General features: G+C 39.0%; 1 protein-coding gene across 1 annotated transcript in view; it reads right to left on the bottom strand.

The window, feature by feature from the left end:
* Positions 1-5,684, bottom strand: part of LOC137592655 (protein unc-13 homolog C) — an 81,825-nt gene extending 76,141 nt beyond the window's left edge. Inside the window, exon 1 of the mRNA XM_068310964.1 lies at positions 1,619-5,684. Coding sequence (XP_068167065.1) covers positions 1,619-5,681 — 4,063 coding nt within the window. The 5' untranslated portion in view covers positions 5,682-5,684. The remainder of the gene's footprint in view (positions 1-1,618) is intronic.
* Between the last annotated feature and the right edge of the window lie 17,982 nt (positions 5,685-23,666).

The following is a 23,666-nucleotide window of genomic DNA, read 5'->3' on the forward strand; positions in this document are numbered from 1 at the left end:
ACATAGATAGAGAGTAAATTGAATGATCCATGGTTTATGGAATTATTTTGAAGATATGTTCAGTTCTTTCTATCTTGCCAAATAATGCCTCATGTTAGACATTGTTTCTTGGTCTTGAAGGTTGGCATACCATCCATCCATTCCTTTTCTTGTAGACAAGACGACTGCAATCATCTCATCCACAGCTGATTATCCTCTTTGTGGGTCACAGGTCTGCTAAAGCCGATCTCAGCTGGCTATGGGCGAGATGCCGGGGACACCCTGAATGCATCGTCAGTGCATCCCAGGGAGGTTAGTATACATGGTTACATAAAACCATACAGTAGTGGGGGAAGCTCTCCTTATGTAAGGCTATCAGTAAGTAATAAAATTGAATATGTACTTTGCAGGGTGTTTGATGAATGAATTGGTTGGTGCAGACATCTGTGAAGTTTCACGTGAGTCCTGTATTTCCTGAACTGCAGTGCCTATCCTCACTAGAGCACCACAGTTGCTACTACACACTGTATGTAGGTCAAATGCTTTTTTTCATTTTAAGTAGGAGTGGAAATCCCTGGGTCAGTTTTTTATTCCACTTACAAGATGGCTTTTCCTCCATTGATTCATGCTTTACTACAGATACAAAAATGGTGAAGTGCATCCTTGACATACAAACATAATGTTTGATTTAACTGAACCACAGGATTTTTTTTTTCATATTTAAATTCATTGTGAAGAATGTATTTTAATTTGGAGGCTAGTCCCAATGTCACTGTTGACGTTAGATTTTGATGATAAATTGTAAAACTGCAGGAAACACAGCAGCTAGATCCTTTCAGTCACATTGTGCTTCAAGAATCTAACATTGAGCCACATAAATCTGAATACATATTCATTCATTCATTCATTCATTCATTTTATCACCCATACATAGTCATTGCACCTGTTATCACTGTGATGCACCTTTGAAGAGATCATGGTTAGTAAAATAACATCCCAAACAGATGAAGCAGCAACTTAGCTTGCTCTTGTTATTTTTTTTCCTCATTTGTAGATTACTGTGCTCTAAGTGCTGTGGAAAGTAAAGCAGTAGATTTTATCAGATGCAATCTATACCACTTGTTTCTGGTGACTGATACACTGATCTGAGAATCCTCTATCATCATCCCAGGACACAATGAGTCTGCTGTGACGTTCCTGAATTGCCAAAGCCCAAGCAGTGCTAACACCTCCACTACCCATATGTGTAGCACAAATCATATTACAATAAATCATATTACAACTTATTCAGAAGATCTTCAAATTTGCATAACATTCAAGTAACTTCATAACGATATCTTAATATCAGCAGTATCCGACCAAATCCAAGACCAACAGTGTACAGTTCTAAATAAGTTGGTGAAAAGTATATATATTTTAGAATAAATGTCCTATAACACAAAACACATACGCATCAAAAATGTTCATACATTTCGAGTTGCTTGAAGGAATGGCTATTCCTGTTAGTGCTGATAGAATGAAAACATATGTATTGTATTTTTTTTATACGTGATTTATGCACACATTAATTATATGACCTGAGTGTAAAACCCTGTACAATATAAAATGACAGTGTGACAGAATAAACAAAGAGTCATACCCCCAGCCAGGATCTGCTGCTCCAGTTCAGCCATCTGTTTCCTGTAGGCCCGCAGCGCTGCTTCTTTGAATGTGGGACGAACACGTTTCTTGGGTGGGGGTTCAGTGGGCTTCTCCTCTGGAACATTTTTATTTTCATCCTCTTGTTCTTGATCCAAAATTTCAAAAACTTCAGTAGCCTCCTCACATATTGCCTCTTCCTCCTCTAAATCATCGTCACCCTCCTCTGTTTCTTCTGTCACATCATTGTCCTCATCTGGCTCCTCTACATCCACATACTCCACCATTGCATCATATTCAGCAATGTCCTTGGTGGCTTGGGCTTCAAAGTCCTCACTGTACTCTTCGTCATACTGTCCATCCAAACTGCAATCATACTCCAATACACGGTTCTGTTTACTTGCCTCATTGTCCTGTGTGGTTTCAAAATCCTGACTGCCCTTGAAATCCTGAGAATCATCATTGTCTTGAGAGGCTTCAATGTCATCAGACACATCATAGTCCTGAGAAGTCTTAACCTCCTGTGCAGGCTTACCTGTTTCTTCTTCCTCATTAGCACTAGTTCTATTTTCCAAGTTGGCTAGTACCTGCTCCATTACTTCAACATAGTCAGTCTCATTGTCAACGGATTGTTCTCCAGCTTCTGCCTCGGCACTTGTTTTTTCTTCCGCTGCCTTGTAGGGGGCAGACTCTGTGCAGACCTCTGAGTCAACAGTAGTAGCAGAGTTATTTGCAGTGGAAGTGGATAAGGTACGGAAACGGCCCATAAATGATGAGGAGGAATTGGTAGGTTCTTCAGGAGGAGGGGCAGAGGTACTCTGGGAACCAGACTTCCAAACAACTTCCAGAGCTGATTTAGCTCGCTGTAGTGTTGACCCAAAGCCAAACCCAAAGGACTTCTCACTAAGATCTATGCTGAGCCTACTGCTCCAAGACTTTGGAACCTCCTCTACCTTCTCTGTTCTAATCTCACTCTGACTGCGATACATAGATGAAGTTTTATTCTGGGTTGGTTGAAAACTATGATTTACATCCAGTTCTGGAAATTTTTCTTTAGCAACTGCTTTGGAGTGCTCCTTATGGTCATCTTTAGAGGGTACTTTGGGTGTTTCTTTAGGGGCTTCAGTGTGGGGAACTTTAGTGGCTTCTTTGGAGGTCACCTTTGTACTCTCTTTGGGGGTTGCTTTCGTGACTTCTTTTGGTGTAATCTTAGAAGGTTCTTTAGTGGGTACTTTACCTGTCTCCTCAGATGTTACTTTAGGTGCCTCTTTTGGGGGTTGTTTTGCTGCTTCTTTTGTAACGTCTTTTGGAGCAACTTTAAGAACTTCTTTCAACGGAACTTGAAGGGATTCCAATGGAACTTTTGAAGGTTCTTTTGTAATGACTTTAGGGGATTCTTTAGGAGAATCTTTAGGAGTTGAGATGGGGCTCTCAAAGGGTATTACTTTGGGGCTCTCTTTAATAAGCTCTTTCGAGCTTTCATTAGCAGTTATTGTTGGACTATCTTTTGGGATGACTTTAGGAGTCACTTTAGCAGCTTCAACAGAAGCTACCTTAGATGTTACTTCTTTAACAATGGCCTTGGTGGTATCTTTACATGTGAGTTTAGTTGTGTCTTTAGGCAAAGCTTGAGAGGATTGTTTAGCCGTTGACTTCTGAACTTCTTTAGGTGATTCTTTAGGAGCTGCTTTAGAGGTCACTTTAGGTGAAACCTTAGCAGAAACCTTTACGTTTTCCTTTGGTAGTATTTTGGTGGTTTCTTCTTTATGAGCCAATTTACTTTGTTTATGTGTCACTTTTGGAACTGCTTTAACTGTATCTTTAGCGGAAATTTTCGTGCTATCTTTTGTGGCCACTATACATCCTTCTTTTGACTGCCGTGCAGATCTCTTGATGACAGACTCCCGTTCTGTGATGGGTGGAATTATGTGAGTTGTTATGGGTGGTAAGGGAGATTCCTTGTCAAGCATCATAAATTCCTCATCTCCTTCAAATTGTAAATCAACTTCCTGACATTTAGTAATGTTTTCTGGAAATCCAGGGATTGTTGATGGGTCAAAGGGACTGCTAACCTCGATGGATGCTTCCAAGCCAGAGTCAGCACCCTGCTCAAGATGATGCCAGTCCTTCCAGGGTGACAAGTCACCTTGAAGTGAGAGCTGGGAGCCACTGTAGTGGCTTCTGTCCCCAGACATGCAGACAAGTCCATTGCTCACCCCACTGTCAATAGTTTCTGTAGTCTCAACCTCATTATGTTCATAGGTTTGATTCTCATGGTCAAGTGGGTGACTGGGGCTAACATACCAGGACGAAGCCATATCTTCTTGCTTTCTCTGCCACAGTTCCTGATCTGAGGAGGATAGCAGGGAGCACCCATTAGCCCGTGTAAAGTATTGACTCTCTGAAAAGTCTTCTGAATATGACTGGCAAAGTTTTGAGCAGTCAGACTCAGAGCGGCTGAGTTTAGGGGTGGAATAGTCACTTTGAGAGAGCCATCCAGGGGTCAGATCAGAGTAGTAAGCTTTTGCGTGCTTGTCTGGGTCATAGTAGGAGTCATCAGCATAGTGAACTGCACCTGAGTAGCCTGCTTCCTCTCCTGACCGGCTGTGATCATGGGATCGCCTCTTCTCAGATTTACTCTTGTGAATCGGTTTTGAAATCACCATTGCATATTTATTTCTGCTCAATTCATCTAATTCCTTATCACTATCCATTGAGTCCCAGTCATCACTCTCCATTGCTTTATCCTTTCCTGGGACCTTTATATCCATGCTTTCATAAGTCTGTGAGGAAGACAATGTTTTGTCTTTTCTCTCTTTTCCATCATGTGTTAAGCTATCAGTTGAGACTGTTATGCCGGTTCCTTTAAGTTTATAGCATTTTTTCAATACTATATCCCTGTCTTGAGGTGTTGCAAAAATAACAATTATAGGGCGGGGTTTAGCATTAGAACATTCTCTTTGTTGACCTAATCTATGAGCAAGTTCAATTTTGATTGTTTTAGAAGCATCAATGAAACCCATTTTGTCTTTTAGTATTTTATATATGAGACTCTCTGTTTTTTCTGACTTGTCTTCAGGAACATTGAGAAACCGCAAGGTGGAATTATTGGCCTGATGGCTAATTTGTTTAATGTAATCATGAATATCACGTGTTTCCCTTCTTGACTGGACAAACCCTGAACGAAGCTGTTCAATCTCACTCTGGACTACTTCCACACTGCTGGAGATCTCATCGATGGAGCTTTTCAGGGCATTTACATGGCCGCGTAGCTCAGATAATTCTGTCTCTATCTGACTAATTCCTTGAAGCTCTTTAAAGATCATCTCCATAACATCCTGGGTCTGACTGATACAACCAGTTGATGAGGAGCCAGGTTCCAGGGTTGCGCTTTTTTGCTGCCTTCCAGCACGGTCCAAGGACTTGCTCCGGATGCCTAGGGTTTTCCTCCAATTGCTCACTTCGGAGTCTGAAGAAACACATTCCTGACTCTTCTTCCATTTTCTTAACTTACGTAAAGCACCTAGTCTAAGTGTGTGTAGACTAGAACGTTCCACTCGTTCACCCTCAGAACTGCCGTCAGAAGGAGCCAAACTGATCAAGCTCTTCCGGTTTCGTCTTACTGGCATAGTGTATGATTTACGCTCATCCAGACGTCTGACCAGTTTTGTCTCACTCAAAGAGTCACAGTAACTACTATCAATTGAGAGAACCTCAGGAAAAATGCTTTCATTATTATTCAAAAACAGAGAGCTTTTTGGAAGTCCATTTGCAATAGCAACACGATAGCTAAAAGTGGGTGACAAGGAGGAGCAATCGTTCTTTCCGTCGTCTTCCTCAAGTGAAATGTTACGTGCCGAAGAGCATTTGGATATCTTTTTAACAGTGGTCTTCAGTGTGGTAGAGAGAGTTAAATTGTTTGCTTGCAGATCAGTGGTCAATTTAGGCTCTTTATTTTCGCTTCTCTCTTTCTTCTTTATTGGTTTTGCCAATTTCTTTGTAAACATTCCTTTGCAAATCTGATTAATGTAGGATGCTATAGTCTTTATTAGGGCAGAAACCATGGATGGCAATCCTGACTGTTTTTATCATCTAGTGAATGTTGGTTGAGAACTTCTGCCTGACAAAAAGATCGGCTCACGATGGCGAAAACCCCAGTCCACGTAGAGTTTTGTTAATCCTCATAAATCCAGTGGTCTCTCTCCAGAAAAGGAACATCTCTCTGAAAGACAAAAAAAAATAAATTATAATGATTATATAGCAGTTGTGTTTAATCACAAACAGAACATAATCATGCAAACAAACCAACAATTATCATTAAAATTTCACTAAACAAGTTATAGTTAAATCCTTTATACAATCAAATACTTAATACCCTGAAAAGGTTGAGGAGCGATTAATTGCACCTGTATATGACATTCAATCAATTGTACATGTTCTAACACATATGTGTGTAGCAGTCAAGGTCAGTACAACCATTGGATTCATTGATGCATCCAGTCTCTACACCAGTTGATAGCCAATTATTCTAATTGCTTCAGTGCTCCAATAATCTTGTTAAGGTACACATAAACAAAACAGACCACCAGCTGACAAATCACACTTATACATAACAATCATGAATATATACATGGCTTCAGTAAAAAATGCTGGATTTAGAAAAAAAAAAGGTAACCGTTTAAAAATTTGAACTAATAAAGTCAGATTCAAATAGAAGACAAAATTACGCACTTAAATAAAAGATGATTGAAATCAAAAATGATGTTGAATGATTTCAAAATTTAATTTATACTAATGACTTTTAGGGCGGCACGGTGGCACAGTGGGTAGCGCTGTCGCCGCACAGCAAGGCGGTTCCAGGTTTGAGTCCCACTCTGTGTTGAGTTTGCATGTTCTCCCCATGTCTCTCTGGGTTCTCTCTGGGTTCTCTGGCATCCTCCCACATCCAAAAACATGCACTTCAAGTAATTGGCCAGTCCCAAATTGATCATAGGAATGAGTATGTGTGTGCATGTTTGTGTGTCTGTGTGTAGCTCCGTTGCGCCCGGAGATAGCTGGAATAGGCTCCAGCTCCCTGCGACCTGCTCAAGTGGATGAATCGGTTTAAGAAAATGAATGAATGAATAATGACTTTCATTTTTCAAACATTTCATTATTTCAATTGATTAAATTGAACTGTTCATCTGATAGAGAATATAAATATCACATTGTATATGTGCAGTACACTAAAGCTTTATAAAGGAGACAAAAACTTTAGAGCTATTCTTAGAGGTGTGTGGAATCTATAGCATAGAATTGACCAATCAAAAAAGATGGTTTGTGCAAAGGATCTGACAGCTAGTTAACATTAGTTCTAGAGTTTAGAGCAAGATGTCCCCAGTTATCATCACAAAAGGTCTGGGGGAAGAAATGTTTGTGGAAGGCAATGATTTCTTTCTACTTCTTTCTATTTTGTAAAAAAACAACAACAACAAAAAACACTCATACAAGACATGTAAATCTTTAAAAAGTGAAGTATCTCACTATCCAAAGTGGATGTCAGCCTTGGCTCTGTATACAGTGTTCATCAGACACATACGTTCAAATGATCTGCTTAGGTGTTCTTTTGGTTCCCTGATCCTGTTCCTTTACCTCCTCAGCAGGGATACAAGACATAAGTGGCTCACTGACTTCAGCTGGCTATTTAAACCAGCCTCGACTCTTCCCCATTACCCGATGATTCCTCTTGCTTCTCGGCCACATCTTACATTCTGCGTCCTCCTGTTTCTTGCTTTGTATTTTTGAGTAGTGTTAGTTTTGTTTTTGTACTGGTCAATTTGTCTCCTGGATTTTCTGTTATCACTTTTGTGAGTCTTCACCTTAGAGGTGTTGCCTATGTTTATTTGTTACTTTGCCCTTTGTGGTGGATTTTCGGTTGACACTTTCTGTGTTCTTGAATTTTACTGAAAAGTTGATTTTTTGTTGTTGTACTTTGTTCTTAATAACAAATAACAGTTGTCTTCTCTGGCTTTTTATGAACATTCTGTAACAGAGGTGTATGCATCTCCGAACCCCACTTTTTTGAAATAGTATGTATGTTTACTGATGAACTTCCTCTTTCTAATTGTATTTAGGATTGCATTGAATTTTGACAGTTTTATATGAATGAAAATATCCTTAAACATGACCCAGACACAGGCCAGTATGATCTTCAGTCATGAAAATTAGAAAGAGAAAAAATATTGGTCATCACAGCTAAAGAATGGAAATATAGAAGGTTTATGACTCAGCTGTCTTGAAGACTGACTTCAAGCCAAAATTGGCTTTTTGCAAATGATGGATCGCGACCCAAAACTGCCTCTCCCATAAATATATAACATCAGATGGTTTTTAAATATGTCCTGACATTTCTTCAGCTACTTTCACCAACATTTGTAACTCTCATATGATTGTTTCAACTCCTATCTCCAAGCAAAAACCTGAGTTGTCGTCAACTGGTGTTAATCACTGAGCCACCGAGGGTTAATTGTCTTGCTTCAAGGCATCTGTTGGAGTTGTTGGAGAGGAGTGGATTATTTGTTTTGTCCAACACTATGCATAAGTGAATGAGCCATTTCAACGTAATCTTTTTTTCAATGGTATGGTATAGCATCGCAATATAACACCAAGCATGCTGCAGTGAAGAGTCCCACCGATGAAGAAAGAGAGAAAGAAATTATTAAATTTAAAACGTTCGCATTATTTGAGATAAGTTCCATAATGGATAGATGCTATGGGATAAATAGACTGAATATGTTGGTGTTTTTAACAGAATTTTAAAAAACCTTAGCATTAAATGTTGACAAAAGTTGAGTATAACTAATTTTTTTTTTTACATTATGTAAAAGCCTAGATGACAAAGGCTTTTATTGTTGTGCCTTGACACAGTAAAGCTGAGAAAATAAACATACATTCACATAACTATTGATTATTTTGGGCAGACATTTTATTCAATAGTTAAATTATATTCTGCTCTTGAAATTATTTGCTGCAGTATATTGGTTATCCCCATGGCAGCTGCTCCCACTGCTTCTCCACACAGCGGATGAACCAACAGATATCTGCTATAGACAATGCATGGACAATGGGTGAGAACTTTTACAACTCCAAGTCAAAAAAAAATCTGACCTAAGGCTTTTAATGTGTTTTTTACTGAATTCAGCTACAGCAGTGGATGACAGTATCTAGGATGTGTCACCATTTACTGTAACAGTGACTGGAACATCACTTAAAGCAATGTGCTTCTGTGTCTCCACACTGTATGAGCAAATCACAATAACAGAGTAGGCCAGTGTTTAATTAGTGCTTATTACCAGTGAGGGAGATGCCTCTGTTCTTATAAAGCCAACATCCTGACATCTGCATGTTAAGGTTTGACAAATTAAGCATTCATCCTTTTCCACAGTTAAAGCTGATATGCAAATAACATAATAACACCCACGAGGAATTGTCTTCATTGTCCCATTAGAGCATAATGATACATGAATTAGGAGAAAAGCATGACGAATAACTAGATCAGCCATTTCAACGTTTTATCAATTCAAGCACAGGACATCCAAAGAAATGGCTCTAAGAAGAGTCACAGGCAAATTGACTGCAAATTAAAACTACAAGACCATGTGACATTGGTATTTCATGTAAGATTATCTAGATTTGCTAGGTAGCATAATATAGGATAATTTGGAAAAACACAAATCATTGCTACTTGGAGATAAATCAACAGCAGCTGCTGGTTTTGAAAACAGAATGAGTCATTAACGATTATTAGAAATATTTTGAACTCAAATGCACATCTTCTGCTCCTATAATCTTGAGATTTTTATAGCATGTGTTTTGGCCCATAACATTTACCAAACTAAATGTCCAAACATTGGCTTTATAAGATCTTCATAACAATCTCCTAACAGCAGGGGCAATAGGTCATTTAGTTAAGCACTGGACTCCAACTGATTCAGTATATCCATTTGTAACTTAAACATCTGTATGCCTGGGATGTTGTAAAATAAATAATAATTAACTTTCCTGGACTAGGTAGACTTCCAAAAAGGGGTTATGTCACAAGTAAATCTTGGAATTCCAGTGGGTATATTATGGGCCCTCCCCTCTGTGAGTCAGACAAGAGAAACCTCCAGAGACAGAGGGAGCACCTCAGCCACACCCACTCCCTGGGCTCTGAGGTCCTGCTTTTCCTCTTCTAGAATACATGCCCAGGGACCTATTTCCCCATTTTCCTAATGCACTGGATTAGCGGGAAACTCTAAAAAAAAACTAATTTCTCGCAGTTGAACAATCTGCCACTCTCCTTTAATGAAAATGAGTGTCAGTTGGAGGCAACGCTAACCTATTTCTCTCTAATGAAAAAAACGCAAAATAAATAAATAAATAAATAAATAAATAAATAAATAAATAAATAAATAAATAAATAAATACCAGTTTGAGGTTAATTCGGCGCAAGCAATAAAACTACATGTCGCGTTCATTTGAGTAAACGTCTAGGTGGTGCTGAAGAATATAGTGTAGTGCTTTGGGATGTGTTCATGCGTTACGTCATGTGTCTGAAACAAATGATTATGGATCATGGTGTGGATTTGTGCACGTGGGTGTGTGCATGTGTGCGGACAAGCATCCTCCGTGCGTGATCGTGTGTATTCTGTGAAACGAGTGAAGCATACCAGTGGGGGTGGTGGTGGGGGGGTGGGATGAGCATGTGAGGGTGTGTGCATCTTTAGATCATAATGCCCCTCATGCCAATGCTCAGCATCTTCCTTTCTCCCGAGCTGTTTTTTTTATTTTTTTATTTTTTTTTTTATTTCCCACCATTGAAATTTCTGCCTGCAGAATCCACAACATCACAGCAGATTTTCTGCCCTCATGAATCCAGATATTACTACAGTATTTCTTTGCATGGCATGGCGGGAACTAGTCTCGTCGCATTTGCTCAGGGTGAAAGAACAGCACTGCTCACATGCGCTCATGTTGAGCCTCACGCGTAACAACATAGAAAAGATGTGAATAAGACCAATAGGATATTTCTGTGGGGGGGGGGTCAGCAAGCACAAAACGATTAAAAAAACATTACCACCTTCCATGTGTGCATATTTATCACCTAGGCTATATCGACAAATGATAACATGTGTTTGCATTACCCCCCCCCCCAAAAAAAAAAAAAAACCATCTCATTCATCCATTGACAGGGCCACAAAAGGGGGGCAGGGATGCAACAAGAAGACATGCTACAAGCTGAAGTCAAACACCCCAGATCTCCCTCCGAAGCCGTGCAAAAACGCATCTTGTCCACCCCCCCCACCACCCCCCATCACCAAATGTGGCTGTTGCTGCACATACCTGTGTCAAATCCAATTCCTAGGACGGCAACCGTGTGGAGTCGATTCCCCGCTTTCAGCGAATGGTCGACGGCAGGGAGGGGAGACGGCGGCTCGGTGCGCAGCTGCCTGCTAATACCAGAGCTCCCGGGGACTCTCCGCGTCCGTCAGACGCCACGTCCCACTGCACTGCCTCCGCGCAGACACACACACCTCTCCCCCATGCCACCTCCTGTACCCGCCTCTCTCGTCACTTCGCCACAGTTTGCGCGATGTGGTGGAAGATGCTGCCTTTCAAGACGCGTATTGCATGGGTTCTATTTGCACACACACACACGCACATGCACACAAACACACATCCCTGGTCACAGACAGTCAAAGCCGGGGCGTCTAGTCCAAATTGCAGACGGGTGGTGGTCGCGCTGATGGGGGGGGGGGCAGACAGAAGTGATGCTGCTGCTCCGCTGCCCAGACTGGGGGAGGCTGACCGAAGGGTGTCTGTCTCTCCTGTGTTCAACTCTCTCTCTTCCCATCTCTGATGTCTGTCTCCCTCACACCCAAAACACGCTCTCCCCCCTCCCTCTCTCCCTCTCTCTCTCTCCCTCTCTCTCTCCCTCTCTCTCTCTCCCTCTCTCTACATAAGCGTGTGTAACTTTTTTATTTTTATTTTTAAGGCGTATTAATGTATTTTCAATGTGCATTAATAGGTCAATAAACCCCGAACACCCACAGTGAATATTCCAACCTAATCTTAATAAAGGCTAGTGCGTGTGCACAGTGTGTTACTGCTTTGCGCGTGCACGAGAATATCGCCATGCCCGTGGGGAAGGAAGAGAACAATTGTATCTGTCACCGTCAAACACACACTTTATAATCCGAGGCAGCCTCCAGGAGATCATTGCAATCTGTACATCACATCAGAAGACACGTGGATGCATGCCATAGGTGTGTGAGCATGTTTGTATATAAAACACACTCTTTGCCTCATTACAATATTGCTGGGCAAGTGGGTGACATGAAATTGTGGCCAGATGTTTTCATTTGTCCTTGTGTGACATTTCGTTAATTGAGGCTTTAATCTCATGTTGACAGGGACAAATGAAGACGGACAGAGTGAAAACAGCAGGTAGAGTGTCTCACACATCATTTCATTTGGCCAACTCCCCAGCGTCTGTGGCGATCAGAGATGTGAATATGAAACCTCCTTGTCTATCTATACATTCTGATATGTGTTGAGGTCCGATTTCAGTCTCTCTCGCTCATTCTCTCTCTCTCTCTCTCCCAATTTTGTCTGTTGTTTTAGTTTGATAAATGTTAAAAGGTTAGATGTTTCTTTGTTAAGAAAACACACAATACTATTGAAAATAATCTTTATGTAATCTCATTTGGATGTTGGTGTCAACGTGATTATTTTGTAGTTTGACTATTATGAATAAACGTGATGTTAAAAATCAAAATCTCCCTCTCTTTCTCCCTCTTTCTCTGTCTCTATTGCACAGTAATTGTGTGCTTGCAGTTGGAGCGGAGGGTTGCACTTACCGATGTTGTGCACGGCTCGCCCCCTGCCGGTGATGGAAGCAACTGCAACTGGAACCTGACCCAAATATTTCCTGCAATTATTTTAGCATTCGCATTTATGTTCAGGTAAGGATGACAGGAATTTCTCTTTAATTTCAAAGTTAATTTGGTTAAATTTAATGTCACTCAACACTGGTGCGATTCAGCAAATTATACATGCATTGGAAATGTTACAGAGCTTTTAATTTGTGCAACACTTAACATCTACTGTGATACTGTTTTACAAAAGCCTGGTGCTGTATTTTTGGCTCTATCACACTACATTTGTCCATTTTGCTATTTCAGTTGAATTTACAGTCCGTCTTTGGAAGCAGATCCTTGTCCAAGGATTTGCTGTTACCTGCCAGGCGAATACCAGCCAAGACTCCTGAGGTCCTTTCCACCTCCATCCCCCATCTTTCATTCTCTTCCGTCCCTAAGCTCATACTATCATATAAACACATACTATCCACTGATTTGTCTAGTTCTGTGATTTTATTTGGGAAATGAATGCATTCCATGTTAAAGAAATTCATGTGTGATGATTGTTTTGTTTTGATTATAGATTTAAATGAAAATAGCTAAAGCAATTTATTTCAGTTCATCTATCTTTCACCAAATTATATGATTGCCAAGTAGTAAGCCACAATATGTTCTCTACACAATTGTAAGCAGATTTAATGAACATTTGTTCTTAGTCTAATCTTTTAATTTCCATGGCATAGATTGACGAACAAGTTCATTCAAGGGAAGTTCTGCAAGGCACAAATAAATACATGGTGTTACATCTTAAACAAACATAGGTGAGGCTGTATTTAGTGGGATTTTATCTTCAGGTGCCTGATCTGAAGCAACATTAGATACTTCATTACATAAAATATAAAACACCCAAGACCAAATTATAACCTGTCATTGTACTGCCGATGAATGAAACCAGACACAACTTTGAAAACCATCAATCCAGTTCAATTGGCAAAGCACCATCATCTGTTCTTTCACAATCAGCACTACTGGAATATGTAAAGAGCTCTCCTGCAGCTGACTTTGACCACCAAAATCTTTTATCAACCAGTGCATGCTATTAACAAGATTTTGCCAAATGCTTTCACTTTCATTATCATCCATCTGTCTTTATCTCTATTTCTAAGCAAAATCTGCATGTGTAATGACTGGACAAAAAAAGTCATGATATTGTCAATGCTTATTTATTTCTTCTATTTTAATTCAACACAAACTAAACTTTGCACCATAAATGACATTATTATGACATGTGGTGGACGGATTCTAGTGGGTTTTACAACATCCTTGTGTACTCAAAAATATTGCAGTACCAAAACTGGAAGTTAAAAAAAAAGCTACAGCATGTTGTATAGCATAGCTTATCTGAATTCATTCATTCATTCATTCATTATTGAGTGTGATGATTTCAAATGTACTCGCTCCTTTCTTTTATTGATGAAATAAAATGCTGAACTGATCACACACAACCCTTTCAGAAACAAGATTTTGCATGTTTAGCAAACATCCTCAAAACTGCAGCTTTTCATTTGTCAACATTTATGATAATCTTACAACTATCTCTCATGACGGATTGTTGTCCTCTGGAGGCAGCAACATGTAAAAGTTGGCACTAATGAGAAAAGCAGATGGCCTTTATAATGCCTTTTAGTGTTTAACAAATCCTTTCATTCAAGCATAAAGAGATAGCCAAAGGCTAATGTAGTATTCAGTCTAGCACATGACCATCAGCGTACAGCAAACTATGTTTTCATTTATGTCGTGAAGAGAGAGACCATTAGAGAAGTGTATTTAGATCAAGCAGCTGTCGACACCCAGCTGGCATCAACTTATGCTGCTAATATTTTCATGACATTAGCACCTGGTGAATCAGAGAAAATCTTCTAATTGAGGTTAAAATTTTATACATACAGTATGCATGTTTATCAATCTGTACACGTAAAAGATTGATTGATTGATTGATTGATTGATTGTACAAGTTAAGATAAACTCCTCCAGATCTCTTAGTGCTCTGATGGAACCTGAGGTGAATTATTCCAATAACTGAAGTTTTGAACTTTAATTTCAACATACCAACAAGTGAAGCTGAAGCTTCATTTTCTTTGATTTTGATTTTTCCTCTTTTTTATTGCTCTGGATCTCTGAGGCTGTTTTGATGCCATCTCTTCGCCCGTGGCTCTTGCCCTGCTGTCAGTGAACATCTCTGACAGTGATTGGTTATCAGTCACAGACCCCATCTCTCTCTCTCTCTCCCTCTCTCTCTCTCTTTCTCTGTCTCGCTCTTGGATGTGAGTAGTGTGCATATTTCATATTGTATTAACACAGTCTGACTGCAGAGTGACCCACATGCAAGTAACTGGTCTGTGTGCAGGGAGGGGCCACCCTGTTTACTGTAACAATGTGATACTTCTTCAGTAAAGGGTTCACTTTTTCCATTAGTGGCATTCTGCTCATTGTGGATACACCTGTTTCTTTGACTGAGGAATGCATTTCAGATATTTTGTTCACTGATTAAACCCAGGGGAGTAGAGTTACACTGGAGCTGATAATGTGACGTATTTTTATACTGATGACTTTGGTAGGGACTTGGTAGGGACTGTGGTAGGTTGTACACAATTTGTTCAACCATGTGTTTTTCAACGATAAGTATATACCATACATAAAATTGGAAAAATGGAGAACATAAAACAAAAGTCAAGCTCTTGATATTACTGCACCTTCAATTGTAATGATAGTTTTATTCCTTCAAGCCATAATTATTTATGATTAAGTGTGAGTGTACATGTTATTGTTCTTGTAGGTATGTCTAAAATGGGTTTTTATTGGGACTTCAGAAAATTTCTTTCACATTCACACATCTGCAACTACAGTAATTAATGGTGGGATTTCTTCTAATACAAATAAAACAATGATTTACACCAAAGTTTGCTGCTGATTTTAGTCCTCAATCTATCAAAGCTGAAATGTGTATGTACCAATCTAATCCAATCTTTATTTGTTGAGCACTTTACCACAACCGCAGTCGACCAAAGTACAGTATGTATTTATGTACTGAATGCTTGCATTTAAAAATGACTAAAATGTATTATTTTGAAAATACTTGCAGCATTTATGAAATCTTAGCATATTTTTTCCTGTTGTCTGTTTTGCTTATTCTAATTCTATTGAGGCTGGCGCTTTTTAACTGTTGTCAGGGCGCCTGCAGCTAACAAAAGTAGAGTTGATTTTTTTAACTGATACGTTGCTCTGTGGCTCAATCCTCAACCAGACCGTCTTTAGGCAAGAAATGAAAGCCAAAGCATCCTTTTGTGAGACCGTGTGATAAGCTCATGATGAGTACCTGCTGGTGGCACCTTGTTGCCTCTGCCACCAGTGTGAGAGCAAGTGAATACAGCACTGGCTTTGAATGGTTGATAAGAGTAGATGTGATATTTAAATGTGCATTAGACTAAAACATAGTGTATTTTAGACACCACATATGAAGTCACAGTGATTGCAATGAAATGTGTGATTTTTGTCCAAACAAAAACGGGATGTCAGATGGGGTCTAACTTGGAATTCAAAGTATAAAACTGAAAATACTGCTAAGATTCTGATTTAGGGTTAAAAATGCGCAGCACCAAAATGACCAGTCATTTTAAAATGATATTTTTCCCTGATATCGCCTAATACTAGCAGACAATGCATCTGCATTTGACATATCCATCATTCCCTTGGTAAGCGAAGCATCGTGTATATACAATTTTGGATGTACTGTACACTGTAGAGAACAAAAAACATCTTTTGAGTCATCTTAGAATTATCTTTGCATGGCAAACCTAAAAAATTGAATTTGTTAAAAAATCAAAACAATACTGTTTGGTGCTACTAGAATGGTTGGTTCCCCAGAAATTCTCCAGATAAAAAAAGGATGTACTATTAAGTAATGTTCTTACATACAGGCAGGCAGGCATACTTATGCCTGCATCCCACCATAATTATGTCTCAGGGAAATAATAAAGATAATGATGATGGTACTGTACAACATACAACTAATAAAATAATATATGAAAGACTGAAAGCGACTGCAGGTTGCTGCTACTTTGGGTAATTGCCATCTCATCTGCTGACTGCGACAGGTAAACAGATTGGGGGTTTTTTCAGTGACAGAGGATCTACACTTAAAACCTTAATGGGCTATCCTGGTAAACAGCCTGTCATGCCCCAGACAACAAAGCTGTCTTGCTCCTCTGAAAACCTTGGATTTTTTTGAGTGGAGGATTTCACAGCTTTCACATATTTATGTAGTTCAAGACGTCTCAGAAAAGTTGCCACGCTCACTACTACTTTTTAAACCATAACTAACTTTGATTAACCATCTACTTGGAATTGAAGGCAAAGTATGAAGAAAATGGAAACTGTGGTGTCACGGATCCCTGTCATTTAAGACATAATATCATAGTGGTGGCAGAGAAACGAGTGGTCCAGCTGTCCAACATCCTTGTCGATGGCAACAAAACATCTGTGTTACCCTGCATCTGATTTATACCTTAATTACAAATGAGACATTTGAGGCAGAGACTTCCAGGCAGCCACTCCATAAAATCACTACTCCTCATTAGGAAACCATTCAGTACATGCCTCCTTTAAGCTGCAGGTAGCCTTCAATACTCATCTAAAACAGCCAGTTAACCTCTTAATGTTGAATGGGTCTGATATTAACTGGTTTTCATCTAATTTGTAGCGGAAATAAAGACATATTTCCCAAAATGGTTAAATTTTAAATATTTAACACATTTCAAACAAAACTTGTATTAAATTAACATGTTTGGGGTTTTTTTTATGGTTTGTTTTGTTTTGTGACACTGATGTCGGAATGGTTTGCAATAGTGGGTAATAGAGTGTAATAGCTGGTAATAGACAAGAAGCTGAATGCTGTTAGAAATGTAATTCAGCTACAAGAAGAGGGAAATAGATAGTAATAGTCTTTGGGAGTGTAGAAATTCTTATGTAGTTGAAAAAGGACAAATGTAATATAATTGTGTAATTGACTTGCACTCTTACTTGACAATGAAAATTTTTTGCTCACAAAATAATGTAAAATTTGATAAGTTGTGAGCACAAGAGGAAGTCTCACCTCTATAATGTTGCTGCTGTCCTTCTCTTCCAACCCACCATCCTCCAATCAGGAAGTCCCACGATGTGATTGAGTAAATATATTTATGTCCACAGCAGAGACCACAGTAGTCCAGACACACACACACACATACACACACACACACAGATACATACAGTTTATATATTAACCTTGAGTGAAAAAATAATTTCCCCAAGGGGATTAATAAAGCATATTTCTTCTTCTTGTTTTAGAATCTGGGGTCTTTTGTCCAAGAGGAGATCACAGGATCTTAAATCACTCTTATCAGAGGAGGACTTTTTAAATCTTAGACCCCTGACCTATTTTGGCCGTGTTTTGGTACCTTTGTTATTTGTCTCTATATACCAAATTAAAAATGATTTAACATACCCATGCTTGGTATGGTTATCTTCAGCACAACTTCAGCTATATAAAGAGATAGTTATTATTTCCCCATAACTTACTATACTGACATATTGGGGCAAAATAGATACACACAGTCATGATGGTAAAGTTTTTAGATAATGATAAACTTAAAGATCAACTTGAGACACCATGGAGGGGTCACCTTGATCTGGCACAGGGGCTGAGCCCTTCATGGGAATCTTTCTACAAGCCACCGTTAACAAAGATGGTTGGGGATCTCCAATGGAGGACTTTACATGGCGCTGTGGACATCAACAGTTTTATTTTGAGTTTGAATCCAAATATGTCGGAAAACTGTCTATTCTGTTCTTGTAGAGAAACTGTTTTTCATTGCTTCCTAGAGTGTCAGAGATTAGACAATCAATTCCTGTTTTTAGAGAGAATCCAATCCAATCCAATTTCCATAGCACAATTTAAATAAACACAAGGTTTCCAAAGTGCTGCACATTCAATAAATAGAAAAAAAACACACAACAGCAATGCACCATAAAAGTAACATAATAAAATATCAAATAAAAAAAATAAAAAGTTTAAAAAGTTAAAAATGGAAATAAAATCGATAAAACAATTAAAAGAATTTGAATTAATATACAAAACTCGACACTCTAGATGTGTCAAACGCCAGGGAAATAACATGGGTTTTAAGAAGAGATTTAAAATGAGGCATAAGAAGAGATTTAAAACGAGGCAGTAAAGAAGCCTGCCTGATGTGCAGCAGCAATCCATTCCACAGTTTAGGAGCTGCTACAGTAAATGTATGTTCCCCTCTGAGCTTCAGCCTGGCTTTAGGCTGCGTCAGCTGACCTGAGAGAGCAGCTGGGCGTGTACGGGTGAAGTAGCTCAGAGGGGTAGGGTGGAGCGAGGCCATATAAGGCTTTAAATCAAATAAAAGGACTTTATAATGAATCCTTAAATGTATGGGCAGCCAGTGCAGTGATGCTAAAATAGGTGAAATCTTTTTCTCATTCGTTCTTGTTTTTGACAGACAGGTATACATTATTGGTTTTATTGGTATACATTATTGGGGCGGCAGTGGCTCAGTGGTAAAGCAGGTGGTAGAGCGGGTCGTCCTATGATTTCAAGATTGGCGGTTCGATTCCCGCTCCTGCCCAAAAAATACCCAGAGGTAAGCTGACAGTGGGAGGTGTCAGCTCACCTCTGGAGCACTGCCGAGGCACCCTTGAGCAAGGTGCCATCCCCTTTACAAATTGCTCATTTGAGGCGCACCAAGATGGAGCTGCCTGCCACTCTACCTCCCTTGCATGCGTACAGGCCCCCTTGTGTATGTCCGTGTGTGCTACAGGGGCCTGTACACACACTAATATATATATATATGCATGTGTTTGAATCATTAGCTAGAGTGTGCATTCTTAATTTCCCTTCGGGGATCAAAACAGTATATTAAATTAAACGCAGGAAGAATAAAAAAAATTTTTTTAAAAAGGATTGGCAGAATCTAAACTTTCTTCTGGGCCAAGCAAAGACGGTGATTTATTTAAGCGGGGCAAAAAAGGTTGAAGGTTCATTTGGCTGCAGTGCAGAACTCATTTTAAGAAGGATGTGTCAAGCAAGAACCAGAATCGATTTTAACTATTTCAGAGCTATGAATGATTTAGACACTTTTATGAACTTATGGTGTGTCAAAGGTGTCCTATGTTCCGTGTTGTTTAAGGAACTTGTGTTCAGTCAGTGATTGGTATGATTCATGTATATTTTGCTTACGTTCCAAAATATTATTATTATTTGGTTTTGAAATGTGAGTTCCTGTTTCCGTGAATCTATTTTGGATTTTGTGTCAAAGTGATTATCTTGTAATTCGGCTTTTGTGAATAAAAATGATTTTAGAAATCAAATCAGATCTTCTTCTTTTTCTTCTTCTCTTTCTTACCATAGACAAGCTGCTCTTTATTCTGACAGAAAGACCAAAACCTTTAATTAAAAGAAAAAGCTGGTAATAAATTAGCAAGATTCAAAAACATAATCTCATGCACACCAAATAGAGTAAACAACTTCATAGTATTCATCCATCCCATATTTTCTTCTTTATTTTGTCTGTCACACTCACTCATGCAGAGTTTCTGTGGAGGGGATGTATACTGCATAAACAATGAGAGCATAGCTGATTATCATTAAAATTAGCACAGAGCACTGCAAAGGCTCACTAAGTAAAGCGTTGACGGCATGGCTCTGTCAGCACAGTACTTCCTATTTACTGCTTAGTCTCACAGCAGGCTGCAGGAGATAGATAACAACAGCACAAAGCATAGCACCTGGCTTTGCCTGATGTGGCATCAGTCTATGTAGCTGTCGAGACAAACAGTCTGTTTAAGTGGGAAAGAGTGATTGAAAAAATCAGGGAAGAAAGAGAGATCTGTTTGTGAGTCAGTACGCATGTCCTGTTGTGACACAGGAAATTTCTGCAGTCTTTCTGAAACTCTTATAAATGTAGTTAAAGATCTTTTAAGATGAGTTGGTGGAAGAGGGTGTTATGGAAGGACTTGGTCTTCCATGAGATGTACCATTGGTAAATACAGGAACAGGCTGACATGAAATCCGACCTCTGTCTGGTAAACACTGGACTGAAGGACAGCACAGATGATCTGATCAGGACAACGTACGTTGCTTCTGTACTCAACCACTGAACCAATTGCTTTCAAGTTAAATTGCTGACTCTCAGATTTTGTCCAAGGCTGAGACGAACTGTATTTATGTTTTCCCTGTTAATTAGTTTTGGGAATATCAGAGCTTTTGCAATCAATGATAACAAAGTCAGTGGTAATGGTCTGATTGCCATAGATTCCCACTATTATGTTGCATGTTAGTGTCAGTTTCCAAAAGGTGACTTTAATATTAATTTGGATTGGTGTCAGGTAAATCTGTTTTCCAGTGAAGAGTATTTAAGTTTTTAATTTCTAACATGTTTTTATTTGTATGCTTGAACTGTTGTGCTACAAGTCTGGGAGGACTAACATGCTATAAAATAAACAAATTCTAAGAAAGATGTGACATATCAGAATTATCTTTTTTGGAGCAATTTCTTCATCTTTAATAATTTTTTAGTTTTTCCACCAAGAAGCAAGGAAAAGATTGTAAATTAACACCCATTAGCAATGATTCATGCTAGTTCAGGAATGTCCTGATTTGGTCATAAAACCTTTCTGAACAGATTTTGGCTTGACCCTAAAAGGTAAAGGCATCAAAATAGAAATAACGAGAAATATGCATACCAATAATTTTTATTTGAATATTAATAAACATACATCAGTGAACCATATTATTTCACTCCTGTAGAAGAGAAATCAGATCTAATTGCATTGAATTTCAATCAAAACTGGCTTTACTTTACTTTTTTGTACCAAACTTAGGGAGCTTTTTGCTGATGTCAAATATTTTTGCTGAATTTTGCTGAAAACATTGACTTTGCTGGTGGAGTAACAGACGGATAACTATCGTTATTAGAATTTTTGCTGAAGGGAGCATGAAAATCTGTAGCATAATTAGGTGCAATCTATTCAAGTTGTCAAGTTGTTTAGTGTTACTTCATGCTCAATTTCTGTGCTCACTGTGGCACCACAGCAAAAAGTGGACTACTCCAAACTGCAGCTTGAGTAGTTTTCTGAGAATGTTTACAAAATTAGTATATATGGACAAAATTTCATGGCAATTCATCAACTAGATTTTGAGTTCTTCATTTTGGATCAAGGTGATGTGCCAGACTAACAGACACGTATCCACAGAGTTGTTAGCATGACTATAAATTAGGAGCAGTATAAATGGAATTGACATCTCAAGTGGCATTCACATGCTATATGATAGTAGTTTTGACTTAATGTCATTGTATTGGCATACCATATAATTTGGTATAGTTTTTTAAAAATTTTGTCATATTTATCCAAATTAAGGTGGATGTGCCTCAGATTTATGCGACTGCAGCTGCTCTACATTTCCAGCTTCTGATAGGACATTGGTGATTTAATAGATTACTTGCATTCTTGTAGGTTCCCTCCACAGTCAGCAATTCCTGTGTGTAACTATAACCTTAAACATTTGCACCTCATGCCCAGAGTGCAGTGTTTACTCCATTCTAAGCCTATAACTACCTGACTTTGCAGAAACAAGCCATACTCAAGTGTAGAGGCCAATTAGCGCACACAGTCCTTCACATGCACAGAAAGACACACATAGTGCAAAATTTCAGAGGGAAAAAACATGGCTTTTTTTTCACCATCTTGTACATGAAAGATATGTTGCGTAGTAGTATATGCTCTAGGATGAAGCTGTAAATGTCTATGCATGTGTCTGTCACTGGAGAATAAGCTCTTGCCACAACAGGCGGCTAATTATGTTTCTGCCTTGCTGATAAATGTTGCTCTGCTTTGATTTACTCACATCTGCTCTCCCTGTATTCGGATTCTGTCCGTCCCATCACTTTCTCTATCACACACACACACACACACACATACACACACACACACACACACACACACACATATACACACATACACACAGTTAAATCCCCCTTGAGAGCAATTATCACAGAATTTGCTGTATATCTTATACTTGTGTTATAAATCTCTTCACTGGTTTTGCTGTGACAATACTGCACTTTCTGCAGTTATTTAGGGAAGAACTCCGGGGAAAGGCACCGAAAGGCTTTTGTATTTTAACCAAGCAGCTCAAAGACAGAGTTAAGTTGTTACTGAGCAAGTACTGTGGGAAGTCGAAGCAAGATGGAACAGAGCTACCTGTCATATTCAGTCACGTTGACTTGTTGGGAAAAATGTACGTCCCAAAAAAGACTGAAAATACTCAAATGGTTGAGATGGAAAAAAAAACCCCGAACTCTAGCCATATGCCAACAAAATTCATCAAAGTGGTAGGCTGATTCAAAGTTTCATTTGTTCATATGCTATCCGCATAAGTTAACACAGGATTGTAAAATTACTGACAGTTGTAGCCACCGCTGTGCAATAAGCAAACATGATTTATAAAGAAATATTCAAATATGTAAATTTGAAATCATTCAGTCAGCAAAGCCTGGTATCCTCAGCAACTGGTCGAAAGAATAAACACATTCACCCAAGATTCTAATACGCGACAGACCATAGTCACCACCACCTGATATTCATGCATTGGCTCAATGGCCAATGCATGAATATCATAGTGACAAGAGTAAATATAGAGGTCTACACAGGACTAACAGTGCCCTTGTAACCTTCAGCAACAACTTATTGACGCAGTGGAAAATAACAGCCAACTCCAAGGTCATTACAAAAGTCACCATGAAGGGGGGGCATTCGGTATGTCAAGGTGAAGCACTGTCCCCACCGCTGCTCCTCAGAGGTCTGAGTTCTTCAGCCAAGGTCATTGCAAACATTGCAAACAAAATTGTATCCCTGACTAGAGCAATGCTTCTCAGTTTTGTTATGCCTCCCAGTAAGAAGAAAAGATTTTGAGCACCAGCACTCTCTGCCGTGACTGTAAATACTATAATTTGTCTATAAAAGAGTTATAAGACTTACAACAACGGCTTTTATTCAGAGAGTTTATTTTTCTATGATGTGTATAGTTTGATATGTGTGAGTTAGAGA

This window comes from Antennarius striatus, chromosome 1 (assembly GCF_040054535.1).
Source record: "Antennarius striatus isolate MH-2024 chromosome 1, ASM4005453v1, whole genome shotgun sequence".
In the NCBI taxonomy this organism is placed as follows: domain Eukaryota; kingdom Metazoa; phylum Chordata; class Actinopteri; order Lophiiformes; family Antennariidae; genus Antennarius; species Antennarius striatus.